This window comes from Epinephelus moara, chromosome 22, assembly GCF_006386435.1.
Source record: "Epinephelus moara isolate mb chromosome 22, YSFRI_EMoa_1.0, whole genome shotgun sequence".
Lineage (NCBI taxonomy): Eukaryota > Metazoa > Chordata > Actinopteri > Perciformes > Serranidae > Epinephelus > Epinephelus moara.
The window spans coordinates 925,343-947,996 of NC_065527.1; the positions used below are offsets into that span (position 1 = coordinate 925,343).

At 41.7% G+C, this 22,654-nt stretch overlaps 2 protein-coding genes and 1 long non-coding RNA gene across 8 annotated transcripts in view; 2 read left to right on the forward strand and 1 right to left on the reverse strand.

Moving 5' to 3' along the window:
- LOC126384384 (zinc finger protein 665-like) overlaps window positions 1–22,654 on the forward strand; it is a 197,254-nt gene that overhangs the window by 165,981 nt on the left and 8,619 nt on the right. The gene's annotated exons all lie outside the window — the stretch shown is intronic.
- Window positions 441–10,781, forward strand: LOC126384376 (zinc finger protein 62 homolog). Of its 2 annotated transcripts, XM_050035412.1 has the most exons (3): window positions 444–559; window positions 634–660; window positions 3,573–10,781. In XM_050035412.1, the coding sequence occupies exons 1-3, from the start codon at window positions 466–468 to the stop codon at window positions 6,881–6,883; spliced, it is 3,432 nt and encodes a 1,143-aa protein (XP_049891369.1). In that variant the 5' UTR covers window positions 444–465; the 3' UTR covers window positions 6,884–10,781. The 2 variants fall into 2 exon arrangements, with proteins under 2 accessions (XP_049891370.1, XP_049891369.1); XM_050035413.1 differs by having other exon boundaries at window positions 441–660.
- LOC126384520 (uncharacterized) lies at window positions 3,756–13,344 on the reverse strand. Its single transcript, XR_007569305.1, has 3 exons — window positions 13,158–13,344; window positions 6,222–6,281; window positions 3,756–3,800 (listed from the first exon to the last, which is right to left on the reverse strand). It is a non-coding gene; the product is annotated as an uncharacterized LOC126384520 (long non-coding RNA).

Below are 22,654 nucleotides of genomic sequence, written 5' to 3' on the forward strand. Positions count from 1 at the left end.
TTTTTTGGGGAGTTTTTCCTGATCAGCTGTGAGGGTCATAAGGACAGAGGGATGTCGTATGCTGTAAAGCCCTGTGAGGCAAATTGTGATTTGTGATATTGGGCTTTATAAATAAAATTGATTGATTGATTGGCTGATTGACTGATTGATTGATTGATTGATTGTTATTACACGCTTTATTCAGAATATTAATATCTCCAATCAAATTATGCTCGGAGCTGAAAATGTTCGTTTTAAATATATTAATAAATCCTATCTTAAAATCCCCAGGGGAGGTGGTTAACTAATTAAAACAAATCCACTGTCAAACAATGACCAACAAACTCTTCAGTTTATAAAATCTGTCTCGAGGTGAAGTGAAGTGGATAAAAACCGTCTTTTAAGACTGAAGGCGGGAGGAGTCTAGCGGAAGTTGTATTTGTGTTTCCGGGTCATGGCGCTCCTCTCAGACCGACCTCGGTTAGCATGTTAGCTGAGTGTAAACTGGGATATAAACAGGTTTTGTTTTCTTTGAATCGATCTGTGGAAAATCTCTACATTTCAGGATCTTTAACTTTAACTCAAACGGCAGCTCGCGACGTTTCCGGTCAACTATAAACCGGAAGTCAGCCGGAGCTCGGTGTTTTTTACAGTCCGACATGAAGCTGCGGAGAGAAGCAGGTTGGTTTTTTTGTTTTCTCCTGACCGAAACATCTTTACTGCCAATGCTAACCGTGCTAAGCTAACGTTCGCTACAGCGTCCACACACAGCCTGTTAGCAGCTAGCTCCTGCTACTTTGATTATTGTGTTAATGAGGCTTTTTGGAGGCGGTGGAACAAAGTTACTTTTACTCAGTTACTGTACTGAAGAGGAACTACAGGTACCTGCATTTCCGGGCTCTGCTACTTTAGCACTGACCTGCAGATACTGAGACAATCATAGGTACATGTACTCGGATACTTTCCTACAAGAAGCACACACATGTGCAAGTCATTAGTAAGTTACTAGTTACTTTACAAATTAAGATTTTGTACTCGAAACATATGAAAATGTTTTGGTTCAGCTGGAACAACGAGTCAGTTACTGAATTAACATAAAATAAATTTGCTACTATTTGATAATCATCAAGTAATTTTCCCAACAATATCTTTATTGATTTTAACAACAATAAACATAAACATACACACCAGTGTTTGTGTATATATATTGTCCACTTGTGTAGATCCACAAATAGACAATAAATTAAAATAAAGTAAAATAAAATAGAAAATAAATGATAAACGTTTAGAAAATAAGGGGAAAAGAAAATGATAAATTACATGTGGAGGACTGTGTTGTACAATATTACACACTTCAGTTTAAGTATTAATGTACAAATTTTGACAACAATATATAAGAAAAACAACATGTTGACAGATTTGGACGATGCAGAGCGTCTCTTAAAGCGCGTCCACAGGTACCTTCAACACATAGGTGAAGTTTGTCCTCTCTGGCCGACACATGAAGGGACCCCACATGCTGTAAAAGAGTGATTGATTACACCAGTGATTTGCATCCTGGCTCCTGCACAATCTCCAGCACCTGGGCAACCCACTCTCATTCTGAAGTCGTCAAAATCTGGTGCTTGGGCAGTGACTTGCGTCGTCAGACACTGACGATAAAAACTTTCCTTTAATGTCAGCATGATACGCAGTTGGTTGCTGTTATAGTTTAACGGCGCCCTGCGGTGTCAGTTGGGTGATCAGCTAACTTCAGACACTTTTTGGTTGATTATCAAGAAAACCTCTAGCCTGGTTCCAGACCATAGACCCCGCCCACTCAACTGAGTAGGTTCCAGACCATAGACCCCGCCCACTCAACTGAGTAGGCTTGCATCTCTGGTCTGGCATACTTCACTGAATTTGCGATTTATCTCGTCCAAACGATGGACGGACCAATGAACGCCAGGGGTCTAGTGATTAGCCAATCAGCGCCACGCTGATGTCAAGCTGTACGCCGGTGGGTAACTGGTGAGGATAGCAACAATGGCGACCGCTACAGATCCTACAGACCACATTAACGATGCTATCGAGGTATTTCGCCACTACTCGCGTTAATGGAGGACCAAATTAAGGAAGCTGCTAAACTGGATTTAACGGCGATGCAGCTGGGCGTGCACGACGACGGAGACATTTTAAACGGGCAATGCTCGCTTGTTTTCGGCACCCCCGAGGCATGGATACTAATGACGTCAGATTCTGGGTGAGTCGTTGATCTCTACTGATTGGTTAGGGAAAAATCAAATTCCCTCCCCCTTGTAAATCGCCTTCAATGGAAGCCATGTCAGACTGAAGGTTCTGGGAGCTTCAGTCTGACACTCAGGATAGAAAACCTCCTTAATATCTGAAGATGACCTGAACTGTTACTTTAGAACCTGTTTTGGGTCTCTGCTGCGCTTCTGTAAAGTAAAATAATTTCAAAACTTTGGTCTTCAGACACATGGAGCGGTGTGTCCTGATTTATGAGGTGAATAAAGTAACAGTTCACGATGACTGTCTGCAGTGTGGTGTCTGAGTAAATGCATTTAAAGGTTAACTATGTAGGATCATCAGTTACTGTTTGGAAACACGCTCGCCATCAAAAGTGAAACTAAAATCCAACCTCAGATTTACTCTCTTTTGGCTTAGGGATGCACGGTAGTATCGAAACATTATCAGAATCAGCCTACGTACTTTTTCTAATTGTGTTTCTTGTCTCCATCTGCTGGTGAGCCGTCACCGTAACAGTCTGTATAATATGATGTTAATTCCACGACAGAAGAGATTGACGATCATTAAAATTAGGTGGGAAAAGTGGATATATCAGTATTGGTCATCGGTCAAATGAGTTGTTACATGTCAACATACCGGATATCGGCAAAAAACAATATGGTGCATCCCTAGTTTGGCCGGTCAGTGAAGTCCAGACTTTTAAAGTGTCGCGAATGAGCATGTGATGCAAAATTGCACCACTATCTTCACTCGTGCTGCTTAATTTGCATATTTCGTGTCATTAATGCTGCGTCCATCGGGCTGCCCAGCAGGAATATGTGTCTAATCGCATTTTAGCGATCACCTAGTGGTAGAGTGTCTGCCCTGAGACTGGGAGGTCGTGGGTTCGATCCCCGGCCGGGTCATACCAAAGACTATAAAAATGGGACCCATTGCCTCCCTGCTTGGCACTCAGCATCAGGGGTTGGAATTGGGGGGTTAGATCACCACATGATTCCCGAGTGCGGCACCGCTGCTGCTCACGTGCCCTAACTTTATGTGTAATTGTGGACACAACATACAAGAGTTAGTTAGTCACAGGTAGACCGACTCAGTTTGAACCCCTGGTCAGGTGTGGCTCGACGAGGCTAGCTGCTAGCGCTAGCATCAGATCTTCAGGTGAGAACTGTTTAAACATAAAAAATCAAAATAATAAATGAATTTTGTCACAGCTGCTGAGCTACGATGGTACTGAACATATAAAAAGTGGTTCACAAAAAGAAAACATGGACATCAAGCTCGACTTTTATAGAAACTGTTTTTCTATAATGTGTTTGTGTATTTCCTGTTTCCTGTTTTTGCAGACGTCCAGCAGCAGTTGTTGGTGGTTAAAGAAGAGGTTCCCCCTGAGCAGCAGGAGTGGAGCTCCAGTGTGGACCAGGAGGACCCAGAGCCCCCACACATTAAAGAGGAAGAGGAGGAACTGTGGAGCAGTCAGGAGGGAGAGCAGCTTCAAGGGCTGGAGGAGGCTGATATCACCAAGTTCACATTCACTCCTGTCCCTGTGAAGAGTGAAGATGATGAAGAGAAACCTCAGTCTGAGGGACACCACTGTGGAGAACCAGGACCAGGACCACCACCAGGACCAGACAGGAACTCACATCCAGATTCTGAGGACAAGACTTCGGACTCCTCTGAAGCTGAGACTGAAACAGACTGGAGGGACAGGAAACCGTTTCGCTGCTCTGTTTGTGCTAAAACATTTAAACACAGAGGGAACCTGAACATGCACATGAGAACTCACACGGGAGTGAAACCGTTCAGCTGCTCCTTGTGCGGTAAAAGGTTCACTCAGAAACCGGGTCTGGACTACCATCTGAAAACCCATACAGGAGAGAAACCCTTCAGCTGCTCTATCTGCGGTAAGACGTTCCGACACAAAGGAGCCGTGACGTACCACATGGCGACCCACACAGGAATGAAACCGTTCAGCTGCGGCGTCTGCGGCAAAAGATTCCGGCGGACTTCGCAGCTCAAAGCCCACAGGTGCGTCGGTGAATATTCGCGCCTTCGCAGGGGCGATGAACGCAAGACACCATTGAACTGCTCTGAGTGCAACACCACGTTCCCCAACAACTACCTCCTGGTGATGCACATGCGGATGCACAAAGGGAAGAAGCTGTTCACCTGCTCCGTCTGCGGACAGAAACGGCAGTTCAGTTCACATCTGGAGATCCACATGAGAACCCACACAGGAGAGAAACCCTTCAGCTGCTCTGTGTGCGGTAAGACATTCTCGCAAAGAGGGATCATGTCGCAGCACATGGCGGTCCACTCGGGCGTGAAGCCGTTCAGCTGCGGTGTTTGCAGCAGGAGGTTCTTTTGGCATTTCCAGATCAAGAAACACAAGTGTCTCGGCGAGTCCTTGCTGCGAAGGAGAGCCGGCTTTAATGGAGAGGACTGTAGAGAACCAGAACCAGCCTGCTCAGATCCACAACCAGATACTGATAAAGATACCAGACCATCTCCAAAAACTGATGACAATGTTGACATCGAGTTTTGGAAAGAGACCCGGCAGCATCAGTCAGGGTTTACTTACGGAAGGACTAAAAAAGTCTCTGTAAATGATGGCTGCTCTGATAACAAGGCTGAAAATAAACTTGGTGAGGTCGGCAGTGATTTTTGCAGACCACCTCAGAACTATATGAAAACTGAGGGCAAAACTGTGACTGAAACAGGAAGTAATAATACCTATGAGAAATCATTCAGCTGCTCTGATAGCAGGACTGAAACTAAACCAGGCATTGTCAGCAGTAATTTTTGCGGTCAGCCTCAGAACAACATGAAAACTGATGTCTCTGTGGGTGAAACGGTTAGTAATAATACAGACAAGAAACTGTTTGGCTCCTTTGAGTCTCATGAACGATCTGAGGACAGTCACACTCTGCCAACCAACAGGAAACCGTTCAGTTGCTTAAGTTGCGGGAAAGGCTTTGCGTCTGGAGGACATCTGACGAGACACATATCCGTCCACACGGGAGAGAAGCTACTCAGTTGTGTCATATGTGAGAAAAGATTCACCCTGGAGTCGCAGCTCCTGAGCCACCAGTGCGCTGCTGACTCTCCTCAACCTCATGCTGTCAACAGATTACTGATCAGCTCCCAGTGCGGAAAAGGGTCAAACCGTAAGCACAATCTCCAGGTTCCCATGAGGATCCACACGGGTCTGAAACCGTTCGGTTGCTCAGTTTGTGGCAGGACGTTCGCCAAGCGTGAAAACTTGCGTTCTCACATGATGTGCCACAGGGGAGACAAACCGTTCTGCTGTTCGGTGTGCAACGCTGGCTTCATCGACAGCGAGGCTTTAGTCCAGCACATGAGGATCCACACCAGACAGACACAGTTCACTTGCCTGGTGTGTGGTAAAGAATTTGCGTGGAGACGATACCTGACGAAGCACATGGAGGTCCACACAAAGGAGAGAATCTACAGCTGCAGGTACTGCGACCAAAACTTCCTTTGGCATCATCAGCTGAAGTACCATCGATGTGCCGCTCAGTCATCCACAGACCGTTATCAGGGTCAAGCTGATGGAGAGGACTGTGGAGGACCAGAACCAGCCAGGAACTCAGATCTAGATTTACGACCAGATACTGATGATATGCCCGAAGACTCCTCCGAGACCGAGACGGATGACAGCGATTGTTGGAACGAGAACAGCGGATGTCTGAAACCAAAAGTCTTGCAGAGTCATGAAATTTTTAACAATCGCCGGCCGAAGATTTGTAGCAGAAATCCCGAAGCAGGGAAACCGTTTTCAGGAAGTCTGAGCCAAAACATGGCAGCTTGTACAGGCAAGAGGGGGATGCTGGAGAACCAAGAGCCGCAACACATTAAAGAGGAGCAGGAGGAACTCTTGGAGGGAGGACACCTTTATGGTTTGGAGGAGGCTGATGTCACCAAGTTCCTGCCCACTTCTGTCCCCGTGAAGATTGAGGATGATGAGGAGAAACCTCAGTCTTCACAGCTTCATCAAACACAAGCTGATGGAGAGGACTGTGGAAGACCAGAACCTGCCGAGAACTCAGATACTGACGATAGTGTCAATAGCGACTTTTGGAAGGAGACCAGAAAAGGTCCATCAGGTGCAAAGTTGTCAAAGGTCAGGGCCGAACCCGAGAGCGACGGCAGTGTTGACAGCGTTGACAGCGACTTCTGGAAAGATGACATGAAACCTCAGCCTGGTTCGAACTCTCCAAATGACAGCGAGATTCCCCAAAGTGACCCAGGTTATAATGCTCTGAGGAGAGCGCACAGCTGCCCAGAGTGTGGGAAAAGATTCCTTCACGACTGCAACTTGAAGAACCACATGAAGTACCACACGGGAGAGAAGGCGTTCTTCTGTCCCGTTTGTGGTCTCAAATGTCTCTACAGGTCCCACCTGGAGATCCACATGAGGACTCATACCGGAGAGAAGCCTTTCCCCTGCCCAGTGTGTGGTAAAAAATATGCACATAAGGCGAGTATGCAGTCACACATGGTCGTCCACACCGAGGAGACAAAGTACAGCTGTAGTGTGTGCGACAGAGGCTTTGCCTGGTATACGGAGCTGAAATACCATCAGTGTGTTGGGGAGTCCTCGCAGGAAGATTCGCATCGGAGAGAAACCATGTAGGACAGGGACGAAATTTCGACTTTTGCATGTTTGAACATTAGAATATTTTGTGTTGACTCATGTCACACGTATGTGAAATTGCTGAAATGATGAATGAACTTCCACCAGTACGTCCTTGGCGTCATAGGTCCCCGGAGGATCTCAATGCTGATTGGCTATCGTGGAGCAAATTGGTCACTCAAATTTAGATTTTTCTACTCGCAGATAAGCGCATGACAAGAAATCACGCTACTTGCTTCAGTCATGCTGCTGCATTTGCATCATTTGTGTCAATCTAGTGTCCATTGCACCACGGTCATGATTAGGCACAAATTCATGCCAGGTGACGCAGTGGTGACAACCCAAATGATGCAAAGTAAGCAGCGCACATAACAACATAATTTTGTGTTCACACTAAACACGGTGCAAATTTTCGCATCACGTTACTTGCGTGAGTTTGAACGCTACAACATTATGTTTTCATTGAGCAAAATTTAATGAAATGCTTGATAAATAACGGCAGTATGTAACGATGTCTGTCAGCGTATCTTCACAGAACAGTTCGTATGATATCCTATGAATTTGCACTCCACAAATGACGTTATGTCCTCTATGTCCTATGTAAGTAACGTAAAGTTACGGAGGTTAGGTTTAGGAAAAGCAACATGGTGACACGTATCTTAAAATGACTCAAAGTTTTCACAGATCCAAACACCTGACTCTAGGGGAAAGTCCCATCCACCACCCCAACCTGCCTCCTTACAAGTGCTCAGGACTGTTTCCTTGTTTACTGCCATCAGTGCATTGTTCACATGATCACAGCCTTACAAAATACGTGGGATATGTACAAATTTGGTGCATAAAATGTGAAAACCATCTTGTTATAACGGGAAACATTTCACATTATTACCTGAGTCCGACCATTTTTTGTTGTATTTTTTTGTTTGGCGTTGTAGCTCTATGCTTCTCTCATTTTGTGCATGGAGCTGGAAATGACGTATTGCAGTTTTGTACCACTTCCAGTGTCCGCCATGTGGCGCTAGAGAATACACACTAAGCATTCGTTATGTTGCTGTTGCGTCAAGTGTGGACCGCACAACGTAAAATTTATGCCAATTGAATTATTTTTTCTGCAGTCTGTTCTCACAGATTTTTTAGTACGTTTTCCTACAAAAAACAGCGTACCCAAATTTGTGTGTATCCCACGTATTTTGAAAGGCTGCGATCACGTGACCAATGAGCTGACGACAGTAAACAAGGCACCAGTACCTAGCGCTTGTAAAGAGGCAAATTGGAGTGATTGATGGGTCACAAAAACCGTCTTTCCCCTGGAGTCATGTGTTTGGAACTTTAAGTCATTGTAAGGTACGTCCTCACTCTGTTTCTTTTCCTAAACCTAACCTCTGTAACTTTGTGTTAATTAGAAACGTACTGAGTGGTATATGCACCGGACAGCAGTTTGTAACGCCGCCAGCATATACAGTTATGTAAAGAGCAAGAACATCCGTATAAGGTGGATGGGTCTAACAAACTCCAGACTTTTACCCGGTAGTCAGCTGTTCATTTACCGTGTGAATTTTAAGACAAACCACCATGTGTATCCAAACCTAACCATGTGCTTTTGTTCCGAAACTTAAGGCAGTAAACCTAAAAACTGTGTTTTGCCAAAAGTGTACATTTCCTGTGAAAATGGAAGTGTATTTTGAAATGACACAATGCATGTGACAAGCGTAAATTGACACGGCGTTCCAGAACGTCCAAAACTGATGCAGGAGGCTACCCTGAGCATCACATTTTGACGTGTAGGTACACGGACAAAGCAGCGATAAACTTGAATAAGAATGCATCGAGGAGAAGGCCTCTCCCTCTGGTCTGTTTTCGTCTCGTTCCGCTGATCAACACATTCGAGTAACGCTGACATAAATGAAATGTATGAAGTGATTCAACAGATAAATCCGATTTTGGCTGAATGATGGTGGCACACATTTAAACACAAATCGTTGACCACTGAGTTTGACTTACTGGACTCACTGGACTTCTCTGACTTACCTGACTTACTGGACTAACTAGACTTACCGGGTTAAGTTGACTAACATGCTGCAGCCGATAAACAGAAACCAGTGCTTTCAAAATTTTCTGGGAAAACTTGGGCTCCAGAGTTTCTGTTGGGTCACAGGGCATACCGAACATGTGATGCACCAAACCGAATGTCCTGTACCCAACAGTTCAGAATGAATACATGTCCTGTCACACCACTGCTGAACCCTCTTAAAACTACAGAGGACGACTTGCATGGTTTATCATTCTTCTTCTGCAGATGACAAAACTCATACTCGGACTTTTCTTGGGGAACTTCCTGTCTGTCTCTGTTCCTAACCCTCATCATACCAGATCAACGGGAAGGTCGATGACGGAAGATGTTCGGTGTCTGAATTTCACTGTCAACATAATTCATGAGTAGTGTAACACTTTAAATATTCAGATTGATCTCAGGTCTTATTGTTCTGAACTTGTACTTTAATCATAAATTCAAATCAAATAGCTGAATTCTGACAAATATTTTGTCAACTTTATTTTACTTGGAAATTAGCTTGAGTTAATAAAACGTGAATCCAAACTCAATGTTTTTGTTTCTTTAAATGTTCCTGTTCATGGTGAAATGTTGTTGCAGACATAACTGATACTGATTAAGTTTTTTTTTTTTTTATGCTGATACTTTTGTACTTTTATTCTGTAGCTGTAGTCCAAATAATCAGAGACAGTCTTAAAATCTATCACTTTATAAAATAATGACGGTTTGTCGCTACAACAGAACGTTGGTGGTAGAAGAAGTACTAAGTAAAAGTATTCGCACCACAGTGTAGAAAAACTGTTACAGGTTAAAGTCCTGCATTTAAAATCAATTAAAAATACAAAAGTATTAAAATCAAAATATACTTAAAGTGAAGAAATCCTTATCAAACCCCAATATGTAAATTGTACTTTTTTCTTTCTAGCATTCATCGTATATTATGATAAAAAAAATCCACTAGATGTCGCTGTGTCTTAACAGAAAGTTAGTAACCTAAAAGAAAATGTCCCTCCAGACACGAACACTCTGCGTGGAGGGATTTTCATCACCATGTTGTATCAACTTTATACAAGAATAAAAAGTTTAATAAAGGTTGAATAATTTCTTCAAAAACATGCTCCACAAAAACACTTAATTTGTCCTTTTATGGTAAAGGTAGTGATGCTAAGCTAATGTCATTAAAATTGACTGTTTGGTACAAGTTAAAAACACAGGAATGCAGCTACATACTGGTTTCAAGGTATACTGCGATATTTAATTGAATTGAATTTGATTTCATTTATTTTAATTTAATTTGATTTAATTCAAATTAATTTCATTCAACTCAATTCAATTCAGTTTAATGTAATTTAATTTAATCCAGTTTAATATGATTAAATTCAACTTAATTCAATTCAGTTTAATTCATTTTCTGTTTAATTTAACTTCAATTCAATTCAATTAAACTTTAGTTTAATACAATTCAGCTCAATAGAACTTTGTTTATCCCAAGGGAAATTCTTGTGCCAGAGAATGCTTCACATTACAGTAACAACAGTTTAACGTTCACAGTGAAAGCCAGAACAACCAGTGGGTCATGGTCACTCACTACGCCCAGTTTTTAAAACAACAGACTATAGAATATCCTGCAAAATATTCAAACTAAACAAGATAAGAGGTGTTTTCAAGGAGCAAAAGCAAAAACCAGTAATTAATAGAGTAACAACAGGAGTAATAGAAGTAAAAGAGTACTGTGAAAATCTCATACTGTTGCAACTCTACTTCTGACTGTTCAGTGTTGTTAAATGATACATTTAATGTTCTCAATTCTATAAAAATATGTGGAAATAATTTTATATATTTTTTAATAAGACAGACTATAGTGACTGCTACGTCTAAAGGTAGTGATGCTAAAATAATACATTTACCATTTGTCTCAAAAAATTTAAAAGAATGAATATCAGCTGTTGTTGATGCCATACATTTAATTTTATTGCACTATGTATATTTGATGAAAAATTATATTTATTCTAAACATGTAAAAATGATGTGAATATACAAAGAAGCAGACAGAAATACAGTAATATTACAAATAATGAAAAGCATAATGTAAAAGCAATTTTCAGTGTACAGATAAAAGCTTAGACTTTAATAAATATACAACTTAAATTAATTAGCAAAAATCTGTCTTACAAAATATAAACCTATCTAAATATGTAATATAAATACAAATTAATAATTAAATTAGTATGATTTTTTTTCCTAATTTTTTAGATGTTTTTAAAGTACTGTAATGGTAAATGTCTTTAAAGAAATATATGGAAATAATACTGATACTGCTAATACCACTGATTCCATATTAATAAATTTATGTTTTATATTTGATGTATATTTGTATGTTTTTTGTATATTGTATATTTCTGTATATTCCATCTCTTGACTAAATTTTGAGTACTTATGTCAATTTTGGTACATTGAGAGCAAGTCTACTGGAGTCAGACACACGTACTTGGCAAATAAAGCTGATTCTGATTCTGACATATATTGGTACTCTGGCATATTACAATATAATAGTGTTTTCTTTCTGTGTGAAATAAATTAGATTAAAATAGATTAAATTAAATAAACATTGAGTTTTTGATATTTTTGCCTCAAAAAAATAAAAAAAATCCATTGTTTTTTTTTCTTAGTGAGGACATTAAAATAAATTAAAGAGTATTTTATCGTGAGATCCGTCCCCCGGAAGTGATCATCGACGTGTTTCCGGCCTTAACACCGGGAGCAGTGAGCGGAGAGAAGCCGTTAGTTGCATCAAATAACGGCACAAACACCGATGTTCGTTCGTTAATCAGAGATGGACCGACACCGGAAACAGCTGGAGGTGGTTCTAAAACCGGAAGCGAAGCCGCGAGGAGAAGGTTTGTTTCCTTTCTGCCACTCTGCTAATGGTGTTAAAGCTAACGTTAGCCTGTTAGCCGCAGCTAGCTCCCGAAGCTAACGTGTTTTATCTTTACTGAGACTGGTTTGGTGTGTTTCAAAGAAGCTGGGACTGGGTTCCGGTTAATATAACGTTTAAGAAAATAAATAGCAGGGCTGTATATTAACTTATTTATTTACTTTAAAAAATAAATAGGGTTGTGTTTTAACTTTTTATTCATTTATTTATTTATAAAAAAAATATATAGCAGGGTTGTATGTTAACTTTTTATTTATTTCATTATGTCAGAGTCAGCCCTGCCTCTAAGAGCCAGTCTTAACTATAATTAGTTCATGAATGGAGGGAACAATTGCTTTGTGCTGCCTGTTAGCCGGTGGTTGTCCGTTGTGGATGAGCCTGGTGTAGAAGAAGGGGGTCCCAGTGCAGTCTTGGCTGTGCTGTGCTCCAGTGTAACAAAGAGGGGGCACAAAGGCTTCTGGGAAGGAACTGAGTTAGTGATATGTAGTAAGAGGACATGAATGTCAGCAAATGAAGACAAAGAGTAGGAGCTCAGTGTATCACAGGAGGTTCCCCGGCAGCCAAGGCCTATATCGGGCTAACTAGGGCTGGTCCAAGGCAAGCCTGAGCCAGCCCTAACTATAAGAGTCAGTCCCTGTCAGCTGGAAAGTCTGAGAATTGACGCAGCAAATTGGAATTGCAGTAATCCATCCTAGAAGTAATAAATGTGAGCACTCATTTTTGTGCGTCCTTTTGAGACAGGATTTCCAAGTTTTTGTGATATTATGCAGGTGAAAGTACGCAGTCCTACAGAGATGTAGTACAGTAGAAGTGTAAAGAACCAGAAAATGAAAATAGTAAAGTACAAGTACCTCAGAATTCTCCTTAAGTGCAGTACTTGAGTAAAATTGGTAACCTTCCACGACTGGAACCCTCTCAGCCAACTCAACTTTGTCGTTATCAAGGTCCGTTACCAAATGTTTCTGGGTTTCTTTTAAGAGCTGTCTGTCTTTGTTTCAGCTTCACCTTCAGACAACAAAAAGGTGATTGCTGTTAAAGAGGAGCAGCAGGAGTGGAGCTCCAGTGTGGACCAGGAGGACCCAGAGCCCCTACGAATTAAGGAGGAACAGGAGGAACTCAGGATCAGTCAGGAGGGCGAGCATTTTCCATTCACTCCTGTCCCTGTGAAGAGTGAAGATGATGAAGAGAAACCTCAGTTCTCACAGCTTCATCAAACACAAGCTGATGGAGAGGACTGTCACAGCTTCATCAAACACAAGCTGATGGAGAGGACTGTGGCAGACCAGAACCAGTGCCCGGAGACTCTTCCGAACCCGAGACTGACGACAGTGACTTTTGGAAGGAGACCAGAGAACCACAGTCAGGTTTAAACTTTCTGAAGAACAATGATGTTCCTGTTAGCGCTGGTGGAAAACCATATAGCTGCTCCGAGTGCAACAAAGGATTCGGCCTTAGGGGGGACCTGAAAAAACACATGAGAACTCACACCGGAGAGAAGCCGTTCAGCTGCTCGGTTTGTCAGAAATCTTTCACCCAGAGCGGAAGTTTACAGTCGCACATGAAAATCCACACAGGTGAGAAGCCGTTTGGCTGCTCTGAGTGCGGTAAAAGATTTGGCCGCAAGGACTACCTGAGGATGCACCAGACGACTCATACTGGAGAGAAACCGTTCAGCTGCTTGGTGTGTCAGAAGTCTTTCACGGTGATTGGAAGTTTGCAGAGACACATGAGGATCCACACGGTGGACAAACGGCACAGCTGCAGCATCTGTGGCGAAAGATTCAACCGGTATAATCAGCTCAGAGTCCACCTGTACATTTGTCATCAAACTCAAACCGAACTGATGAAACAAGAATCTGATGGAGAGAACTGTCTAGGGCCAGAACCAGCCAGGGACTCCAATCCAGATACTGATGGAGACCCTTCCGAAGCTGAGACTGATGACAGTGATGATTGGACAGAGACTGGAGAACCTCGGTCAAAATTAGACATGGAACCGTTCAGCTGCTCCGAGTGTCACGAACCATCTGAAGACCCTCTGCTGACACACAGGAAGTACCACCCAGGAGAGAAACCGTTCCACTGCTCGGTGTGTAGCGCTGACTTCAGCGACAGTGAGGCTTTAGTCCAACACATGAGGGTCCACACGATACAGACCCAGTTCAGTTGCCCGATTTGTAGTCAGGAATTTGCGTGGAGACGATACCTGACTAAACACATGGAGGTCCACTCGAAGGACAGAATCTACAGCCGGAGGTATTTTAACAGAACGTTCGCCCGTCGTCGACAAGTCAAAAGACACAAGTGCGTAGATTGTCAGTTGTCGCAGCTTCGTCAAACGGAGGAGAACAAAGAGGCGGAGCCTCCATCCAGCAGCTCGACTCGACAGATTAAAACAGAAGATGATGGTGACGACTGTGGAGGACAAGAACCAACCAGGAACTTGGATACTGACGATAGTGTCGATAGTGTTGATAGTGATTTTTGGAAGGACACCAAAGAACGTCTGTCGAGTTTAAAGTCCCTGAAAACCGACGAAGCTCCCATCAGCGACGAAAGACGCAGAACTGACAGGAAGACATTAAGTTGCTCCGAGTGCGGGAAAAGATCGGATAAGAGAAGCCCGAGAACTCGTGCGGAAGAGAAGCCGTTCAGTTGTTCGGTTTGCGGTAAAACATTTTCAAAGAGAACAAACGTGACGCAGCACATGAGGATCCACACTGGAGAGAAACGATTCAGCTGTGGCGTTTGTCACAAAAGATTCGCCTGGCGGTTGCAGATTAAGAAACATAAATGCATCGGTCGTCAGTCATCACAAATTCAACAAAGACGGACTAAACAGCTGAAAACAGCACCAGAATCAGTCAAGAACTCACGCCAGAGACCAGAAACTGATCACCAAAACGGAGTGTCATCTAAAATAAAGGTTGAATTCGATGACGGTTGGACCGAGGCCAGAGAACCTCAGTCAGGTTTAAACTCTCCGAAAAATGATAAACTTCCTGTCCGTGATTTGGCACGAAGAACTGGTGAGAAACCGTTTACCTGCCCAGAGTGCGGGAAAGGATTTGGCTCCAAGGGGAGTCTGAAGATCCACATCAGAACCCACACTGGAGAGAAACCATTCGTCTGCTCGGTGTGCGGTAAAGGATTCCACCGCAAGGATAACTTAGTCCAACACATGAGGTCGCACACGGAAGAGAAACCCTTCAGCTGCCCCTTTTGTCAGAAGTCGTTCACGCAGAGTGGGAATTTACAAACGCACATCAGAGTCCACACCGGAGAGAAAAGGTACAGCTGCAGCATCTGCAACCAAAGATTCACGTGGCTTTATCAGCTCAGGAACCATCAGTGTGTCGAGGGTCAGAAAAGTTTAAGACAAAAGGGAGGTCTGATAAAACATCTGGGAGTCCACCGAGGTGGGAAGTGATTCAGGTGCCGTGTTTCTGAACACTTCCGACACCAGAACAAACTGTGTCGATGGTCGTTTGAATGCACATCACTGTACTTGGATTAATGTCTGCCAAAATCCCAACCGTGGTGAAAATTGTTCAAGACACCAAAAACTTGTCTCTGTGATTCTTCTCCAAATATGGCAGCGCACAGTCAGGATGCTCAGTCTCAAATCAGATACTTCTGAGCTCTAGCGATGCGTAATGTACACCACATACCGTAAGACTTCAATTAAAAGCCTAGTCCCAATTAAACGCCCAGTCTCTCTTACAAGCCTGGTGTGGCTACACATGTTAACAAATAAAAGCGAAAAAAAAAAGTCCAAAAAAGTTAATAACTTAAAAATGATGGCGAAAAGGTAGTTTCTTGCAACCCTAGAATTAAGATAAAAATATTCACAAATGAAAAAACACTTCTGGTTGCTGATAAGTAGTGTTTAACTTTTGATTTAACACTAAAAATTAAAACCCTTGGCGCGCACTGCAGCGCAAGCAGACCGATGCGCGACTCAGAGCAGCATGTGTTACTGACACCAGACTCAGAGCGCAGCGGACCGTTCAAGCAGGATAACAGGTCTCCATTCATTGCACGTCAGGCTTTCTATTTCCTTGTCGGAAATGTTTTCTTTTTTAATTACATGATAGCTTTTCTCCCTTAACTCACCAGTAAAGAATACCTTTGTCCATTTCAAATAACCCGAGGCAATAATAGCCCTGTTTTCTGATTTACTGTAAAACTTTATTAGGCAATTCATGCAACAATCAGACCAGATGACCTAATGGGGCCGGCCTTTATTTGTCAACCAACCAAAAACAATCAATCAATTAAAAACACAAAAAAAAAAACCAACTGTGAACAGACGGCATGATTAAAATTGCACACACAAAAAGTAGCCGAGTGGGGTTAGTCTCAAGGCAATTGAATCGAACGCAACTGGACTTGGTTTTGTCTTAGAAGACGTTTCACCTCTTATCCAAGAGGCTTCATCAGTTCATGCTTGTCTGACTAGGCTGGAACTAGTCTGACAAACTGGTGTGGAAGCACCCAGGTATTTAACCTCTGGGGAGGTCTTCACAAGGCCAATGATGTCACTGGTTCGTTAGTGCTCCAATGGTGTGTCAACGACAGTCGTTGAAACTCCTGCTGCAACGCTGCAATTGGAGTCGTTAGAGTCACATGAGGCCATTTTTGGACGACCATTGTTTTTAGAGGTTAAGTTGTTAAGCCTCCTGGGCAAGGATGAAAGGACAGCATTATAGGTGGGGGATAGGTGGTGTCGCAGACCTCCTCCTCTACTGAGAGATGGCTTTTCCAATTTCACATAGATGGCTTCTTTTACACCTCTTTCAAACCATCTGTCTTCCCTGTCCAAAATGTGCACATTGCTGTCTTCGAAGGAGTGTACTTTCTCCTTGAGGTGTAGATAGACAGCTGAGTCTTGCCCTGACGAGTTAGCCCTTCTATGTTGGGCCATGCGTTTGTTTAGTGGTTGTTTTGTTTCACCAATGTACAAGTCTGGGCATTCCTCACTGCATTGGACAGCGTACACTAGGTTGCTCTTCTGAGTGTGTGGTGTACGGTCTTTTGGGTGTACCAGTCTTTGTCTGAGTGTGTTACTGGGTTTGAAATACACAGGGATGTGGTGTTTGCTGAATATCCTCCTGAGTTTTTCAGATACCCCAGACACATAGGGGATGACAATGTTATTGCGCTTGTTCTTTTCTTCCTCACCCACCTTGTTCTTTCTGGAACAGGCTGCTGATTTCACAAAGGTCCAACTGGGGTAACCACAAGTTTTTAGAGCCTCCCTCAGATGTTCATGCTCTTTCCCTTGGGCCTGAGTGCTGGTAGGTACGTTATCAGCTCTGTGTTGTAGGGTCCTGATAACACCTAGTTTGTGTTCCAGTGGGTGGTGAGAATCGAACAGTAAGTATTGGTCTGTGTGAGTGGGTTTCCTGTATACCCCAATGTGGAGGCCTCTGTCCTCTGTAATGTGCACGTCACAATCCAAGAAGGGCAAACTGTTCTCCTTAACATCTTCTCTTGTGAACTTGATGTTTCTGTCCACTGAATTGATGTGTTCAGTGAAAGCTTGTACCTCTTGAGTTTTGATTTTAACCCATGTGTCATCCACATATCTGAACCAGTGGCTCGGTGCTGTTCCCTCAAAGGAGTTCAAGGCTCTGTATTCTACATCCTCCATGTACAGGTTAGCCACAATGGGAGATACCGGTGAGCCCATTGCACAGCCATGTTTCTGTCTGTAAAAATTGCCATTGTATTTGTAGTTTCAACGACTGTCGTTGACACACCATTGGAGCACTAACGAACCAGTGACATCATTGGCCTTGTGAAGACCTCCCCAGAGGTTAAATACCTGGGTGCTTCCACACCAGTTTGTCAGACTAGTTCCAGCCTAGTCAGACAAGCATGAACTGATGAAGCCTCTTGGATAGGAGGTGAAACGTCTTCTAAGACAAAACCAGGTCCAGTTGCATTCGATTCAATTGCCTTGAGATAACTATGACCTGGATGAATGAGAATATCCACAGGCAAGAGTGGGGTTAGTGTTGCGTTCAAGGTCCCCCAAAAAAACAGGGAAACAAAAGGCAGAATATTCGAATTTTGTTTTTCACAATCGAACTAATCCGTGCCATCGAACAAAGCTTCGAAGTTTCAAAGCTTCCAATTTTTTGGATCAGCCCTAAAAAATTTCAATATATTTTAGTCGACAAAAATTCAAAATTTTAGTTGCCAAAAATTCTAAACGCCTTAGTCGGCTTAATTAAAGTTCAAAATGCTTTAGTCAATGAAAATTTAGAATGGTTTAGTAAATGAAAAATCAAAACATTTAGTTGATGAAAATTCAGAAATTTTAGTCAAAGAATATTGAAAATGTTTTAGTCTTCACAAATTGTAGTTGACAAAAATTCTGAAACTTTTAAGGTGACGAAAAATCTAAATATTTTATTTGATGAAAATTAAAAAATTTTAGTTGAGAAATAATCAAAATGTTTTAGTTGGCCAAATTAAAAAAATTTAAATTTTTGTTCAGGAAAATTTAAGATATTTCAGTCGATGAAAATTCAAAAAAATTAGTTGATGAAACTTCAGATAAAAGCTACAACTTTTGACAAATAAAGGCCTGTCTCAATTAAAGGCCTAATCCGGTTGCAAAGCAAGTCATTTTTATAGAAGTTCTTCAGGATGTTAAAAGAGCAGTTTGTTACTACCTCGAATCCTGTGCCCATTCCTTGATTACCCAGTAAGTTACTCATATTCCTTTAGTCCGTAAGGGTCCTCAACAGTTTTGTGTGAAAGGAATTAAAGGCCTTTCCCAATCATTGGCCTAGTGAGTTCAGGGATTTAAGCAAATAATCGCCCCGGCTACTAATAGAATTTTTACGGTACAGTCTGTAAACATATCAGAGATTCTTTCTGTATTTTACTTGAGTTTGACGTTCATTTAAAGTGTCTTTTATTTCCTTAGTTTTTATACGTTTAAGAGTTTTTAATCGGTTCTTTTAAGAATTGTTGTTTTCATTGTCTGTTTTAATCGTACTTTGTGACTCTGTTTTGAAAAGTTTTTTATAAATAAAAATTATTTATAAAACAACTTTTATCTTATTAGATAAACCATGTTGACAAAGTTTTACTTTGAGGACATAATTTACAATTGAAAAAGGTAATAGATATATTTTATCGCAATACTCAGCATATCGCAATAATATTGCATAGTGACTTAAGTATCACTCAAGTAACTGCTTGGCAACCAGACTAGGCCTCTATTTGAGACAGGCCTTTACTTGTGAAAATGTAGCTACACCGGGCTAGTAAAAGAGATTGGGCTTTTCATTTAATTTTTATGGTATGTACGTATGTATGTATGTATGTATGTATGTATGTATGTATGTATACAGCCATAAGGAACTCTATATGTTTTTACGTAAAACCTTTGTTTACACTTTGGCTTAGCAAAGTGACTGCGCTATGCTGACAAAGCAATGCAACAAATATTTGTTTGCCTCATGTGTCTCGCCAGTGTTGATGAAAATTAAACCTATGTCCTTTGATTATTTTTTGCATCATTTCATATTTCTCATTGTTTGTTGTTTGTATAACTTGTGTTAATAAGCGTACATTTTCAATTTATTTTTTTTGTAACCCTACCCTGAATAAAATGATGCAACTTTGAAATACATATTTAAAAATGTTGCTTCTTCTTTTTAAAATGGGAACGACACAGTACTTTGTTTAGTGAGATAAAAACAAATATTGATTGTGTAAACATGGAGGATGGGGCTCAGGTGATGACCAGTAGCAGGCGTCTGTTTGCACACCTGGCTACAACCAAATCAGTGGGATACTGAAGTTATGTAATGTATTATTATAGATGAATTTACCATCAGAATATAAAGGGGCACTGCGACCAGCATACCATGAGCCCTCTGTTGTCTCTGCTAGCTACCACCATCTCAGCTCAGCCAGCTTCACGTTTACCTGTGAAATCTGAGGTGAGAGCCATGTGCAGACAATCCTGGCCCAGACTATATGTCATATATGGAGTGGTGTTCAAATAAACACAAAAAGTGTGTGCTCTAGAGAAAGGATCAGCACTCAGTGAATACCCTCCTAAGCCCTATGATAAGCTAATATGGCAAGGCTTAACTATACAGACCAGTGAGCAGTGATAACTAACATGTCTTTGGGGTCATCAGGTGGGAACCTCCTTTCACCAGTGTTTCGTCTAGTTGGTCCCACGACACCTCCAGGAGGCTAGACAGGCCCAATTCCAATCCGGCCCCTAAAGACTCAAGCCCTGAACCCTCACTGACTTAACTGACGTCAGCTGTAAGTGATTGAGTGTGAGAGTCTGAAAGGGCTCCGGATGCTACAAATAGGAATGGGACAGCACTTATCCCCTTCTCTACAAAATGTTGTTAACATTGGCNTGTACCATCTTAAATCCTTGTTAATGTAATGTTTCATTGTTTATCTATCTGTTTTTTCGCTCTCCTTCCATAACATTACTGTTTGCATATCTGCCGACCGTGTTTTCGTTTTTTTTTTTATAACACTTACGGTGTTCTGAGGGCAACCCCTGTATTTGACGTCACAACGCTATGAACTGTAGGTAATTTCCTTACCGTAAGTCCGCATCGATGCTGACCTACGGTAAGGGGGCATAAAGGGCTCACTCACTGACTCACTGACTCACTGACTTGAAGATTTGACAATGGGACAGCCCTCACACACTCACGCACTTAACATGAACGCGCCTCTAAGTCAGTGAGTCTGTAAGGGATCGGATTGGAATTGGGCCACAGTGATCTCTGGCGTCCCAGAGACACTCCCCTAATGCCAGGTCTCACTGCTCCCCGCACCAACCCAATAACCTCCTTTACCTTACTTACACATGGCTTTCTCAGCCCAAACAGCACTGCCACCTTCAACAAACCCAGGCTACGTACATGTGAGCTCCAGGTAGAGACAGTGCTGATACTACCTTTCCTAGCACATTCACCATACTCTATTTCACACGCTACATAGCATAACTACTTAAGCTAAAGTTAAAGGAGATACATAAACTCATAGGATCAGCAAACACACTCACTTTGCAACATGGTCTCAAACAAAATAATAATAATAACTTTATTTGTATAGTACTTTTCAATATAAATAACAAAGTGCTTTACAGCATAAAATATCAGAACACTCAATATCAACACAAAATACATACAAATTAAAACATTACATCAACTTAAACATTACTTTATAAAAGCCTTCCTTCCCTTCCTTCAAACAAAAGGGATTCAAATAGGCCACTCCCACACTTAAATAACCTTCCTCTTCCTGGATTTCCTCCTCAGAGGAAGTGGATCTCTCCACCTGATCTCAAGGAGTTATGTACCCTGCTTAGTAGTTCCCCCTGCTGGCCCCCAACTGACATTATTTCTTCTCTTATAGATCCATTGGCTTGCTCTACCTGCTTCATCTGACATTTCCTTCACTGTCTTCCTCAAACTCTGTCCCCGCACTCCGAGTTCCCCCAGGAGCGAGACAGCTGATCTTGCTATGAATCCCCTACACCCCACTTCCACTGGACAAATCCTAGTCTTCCATCCTCACTGCTCAGCTTCTGCTCCTAAGTCTGCATATCTAAGTAATGAGTATTAACATCTGGAAATAAGTTAGCATGTAAGCACTTCCTGTTTCCTCGTTTTTGGTTAGATGTCTGAAATAAGGTCAGTGGTTAACACACACGTTTTGTTCTACGACATAAAATATATCAGTAAATACCCAACTGAGAATTTAGAAGTTTTTAAGTGTCTTATAAAAGATGGTTGCTAACAAGTGGCTAAATGAGATTAATGAGAACGTCATCACAATGAACACGGCTTTACAGCCTCATTGCGGTGGCAACGTTAAGTTGGGACCACACTGTAAACCCCAGTACGCTCACTCAATGTAATTTTTCTTTTTGAACAGCTTGCACTCAAAACTTTTAGTTTAACACAGTAACATAAAAGTTTTTGGTACAGCAGACACAAATGTGTCACACACCTCGTCTGACAGGAATTTGATGTCAGTTTAACGTAACTTTTTTTTGTTTGAGCATTAAATTCTCTGTCATATGAGCATAAAAACATTGAATACGTATTTTAAAAGAGTTTTTAAATTTTATTGAACGATTATATATATACAAATATATAGTGGTGAACATTTTGAATTTTCGTAGACTAAAAAAAAGGCAGAAAAAGAGAAAATAAATTAAAAACAGGTTTAAGATCAGTGTAATAATAATAAAATAATAATGATAATACTGGTTTATGGCAAAATAAGACAAACAAGTTTAAGACAACCCCCCCCCCCCCCCCCCCCCCCCAAAAAAATTGGTTTAAGGCACACACACAAAAAAAATGACAAAAAAAGATAATTACGTTCACATAGACTCAGGGTGGTCAACAAAAAACGAACTGTGATTTGCAAAAATTGTGGGTTCAAAGAATTGAATTTTAAAAAAAGAAGTAGAAGTCACACCCCTCCTCTGGTAGGTAAAGAACAGTCCTTAAATAATCAAGAGTGTCTGACATTTAAAAAAGCCTTGACTTTATGATTTTAAAAAGTATAATTAAAACCCTTCATTGTCATATTTGATAGATTAAGATTTACAATTACAAACATTTAATTCCCTTACTTCCTGCGTGTTTCTCTGGGTAAACCTGTAATCTGGACTTTTATTTTGAAGGAGAGCAGCTGAGCTGCCCCGGAAGCTCTATTCTTTCCTGTGGCTAACTTGACAGTGTTTGAACAAGATGGCGTCGAGCAGAAA

Bases quoted from the DNA above. Each gene is read 5' to 3' on its own strand.
- LOC126384376 (XM_050035412.1), top strand. From the start codon at position 466: ATGTTAGCTGAGTGTAAACTGGGATATAAACAGGTTTTGTTTTCTTTG. The intron at 560-633 runs CTCAAACGGCAG...GTTTTTTACAGT, and splicing joins TTCAGGATCTTTAACTTTAA to CCGACATGAAGCTGCGGAGA. The intron at 661-3,572 runs GTTGGTTTTTTT...CTGTTTTTGCAG, and splicing joins GAAGCTGCGGAGAGAAGCAG to ACGTCCAGCAGCAGTTGTTG.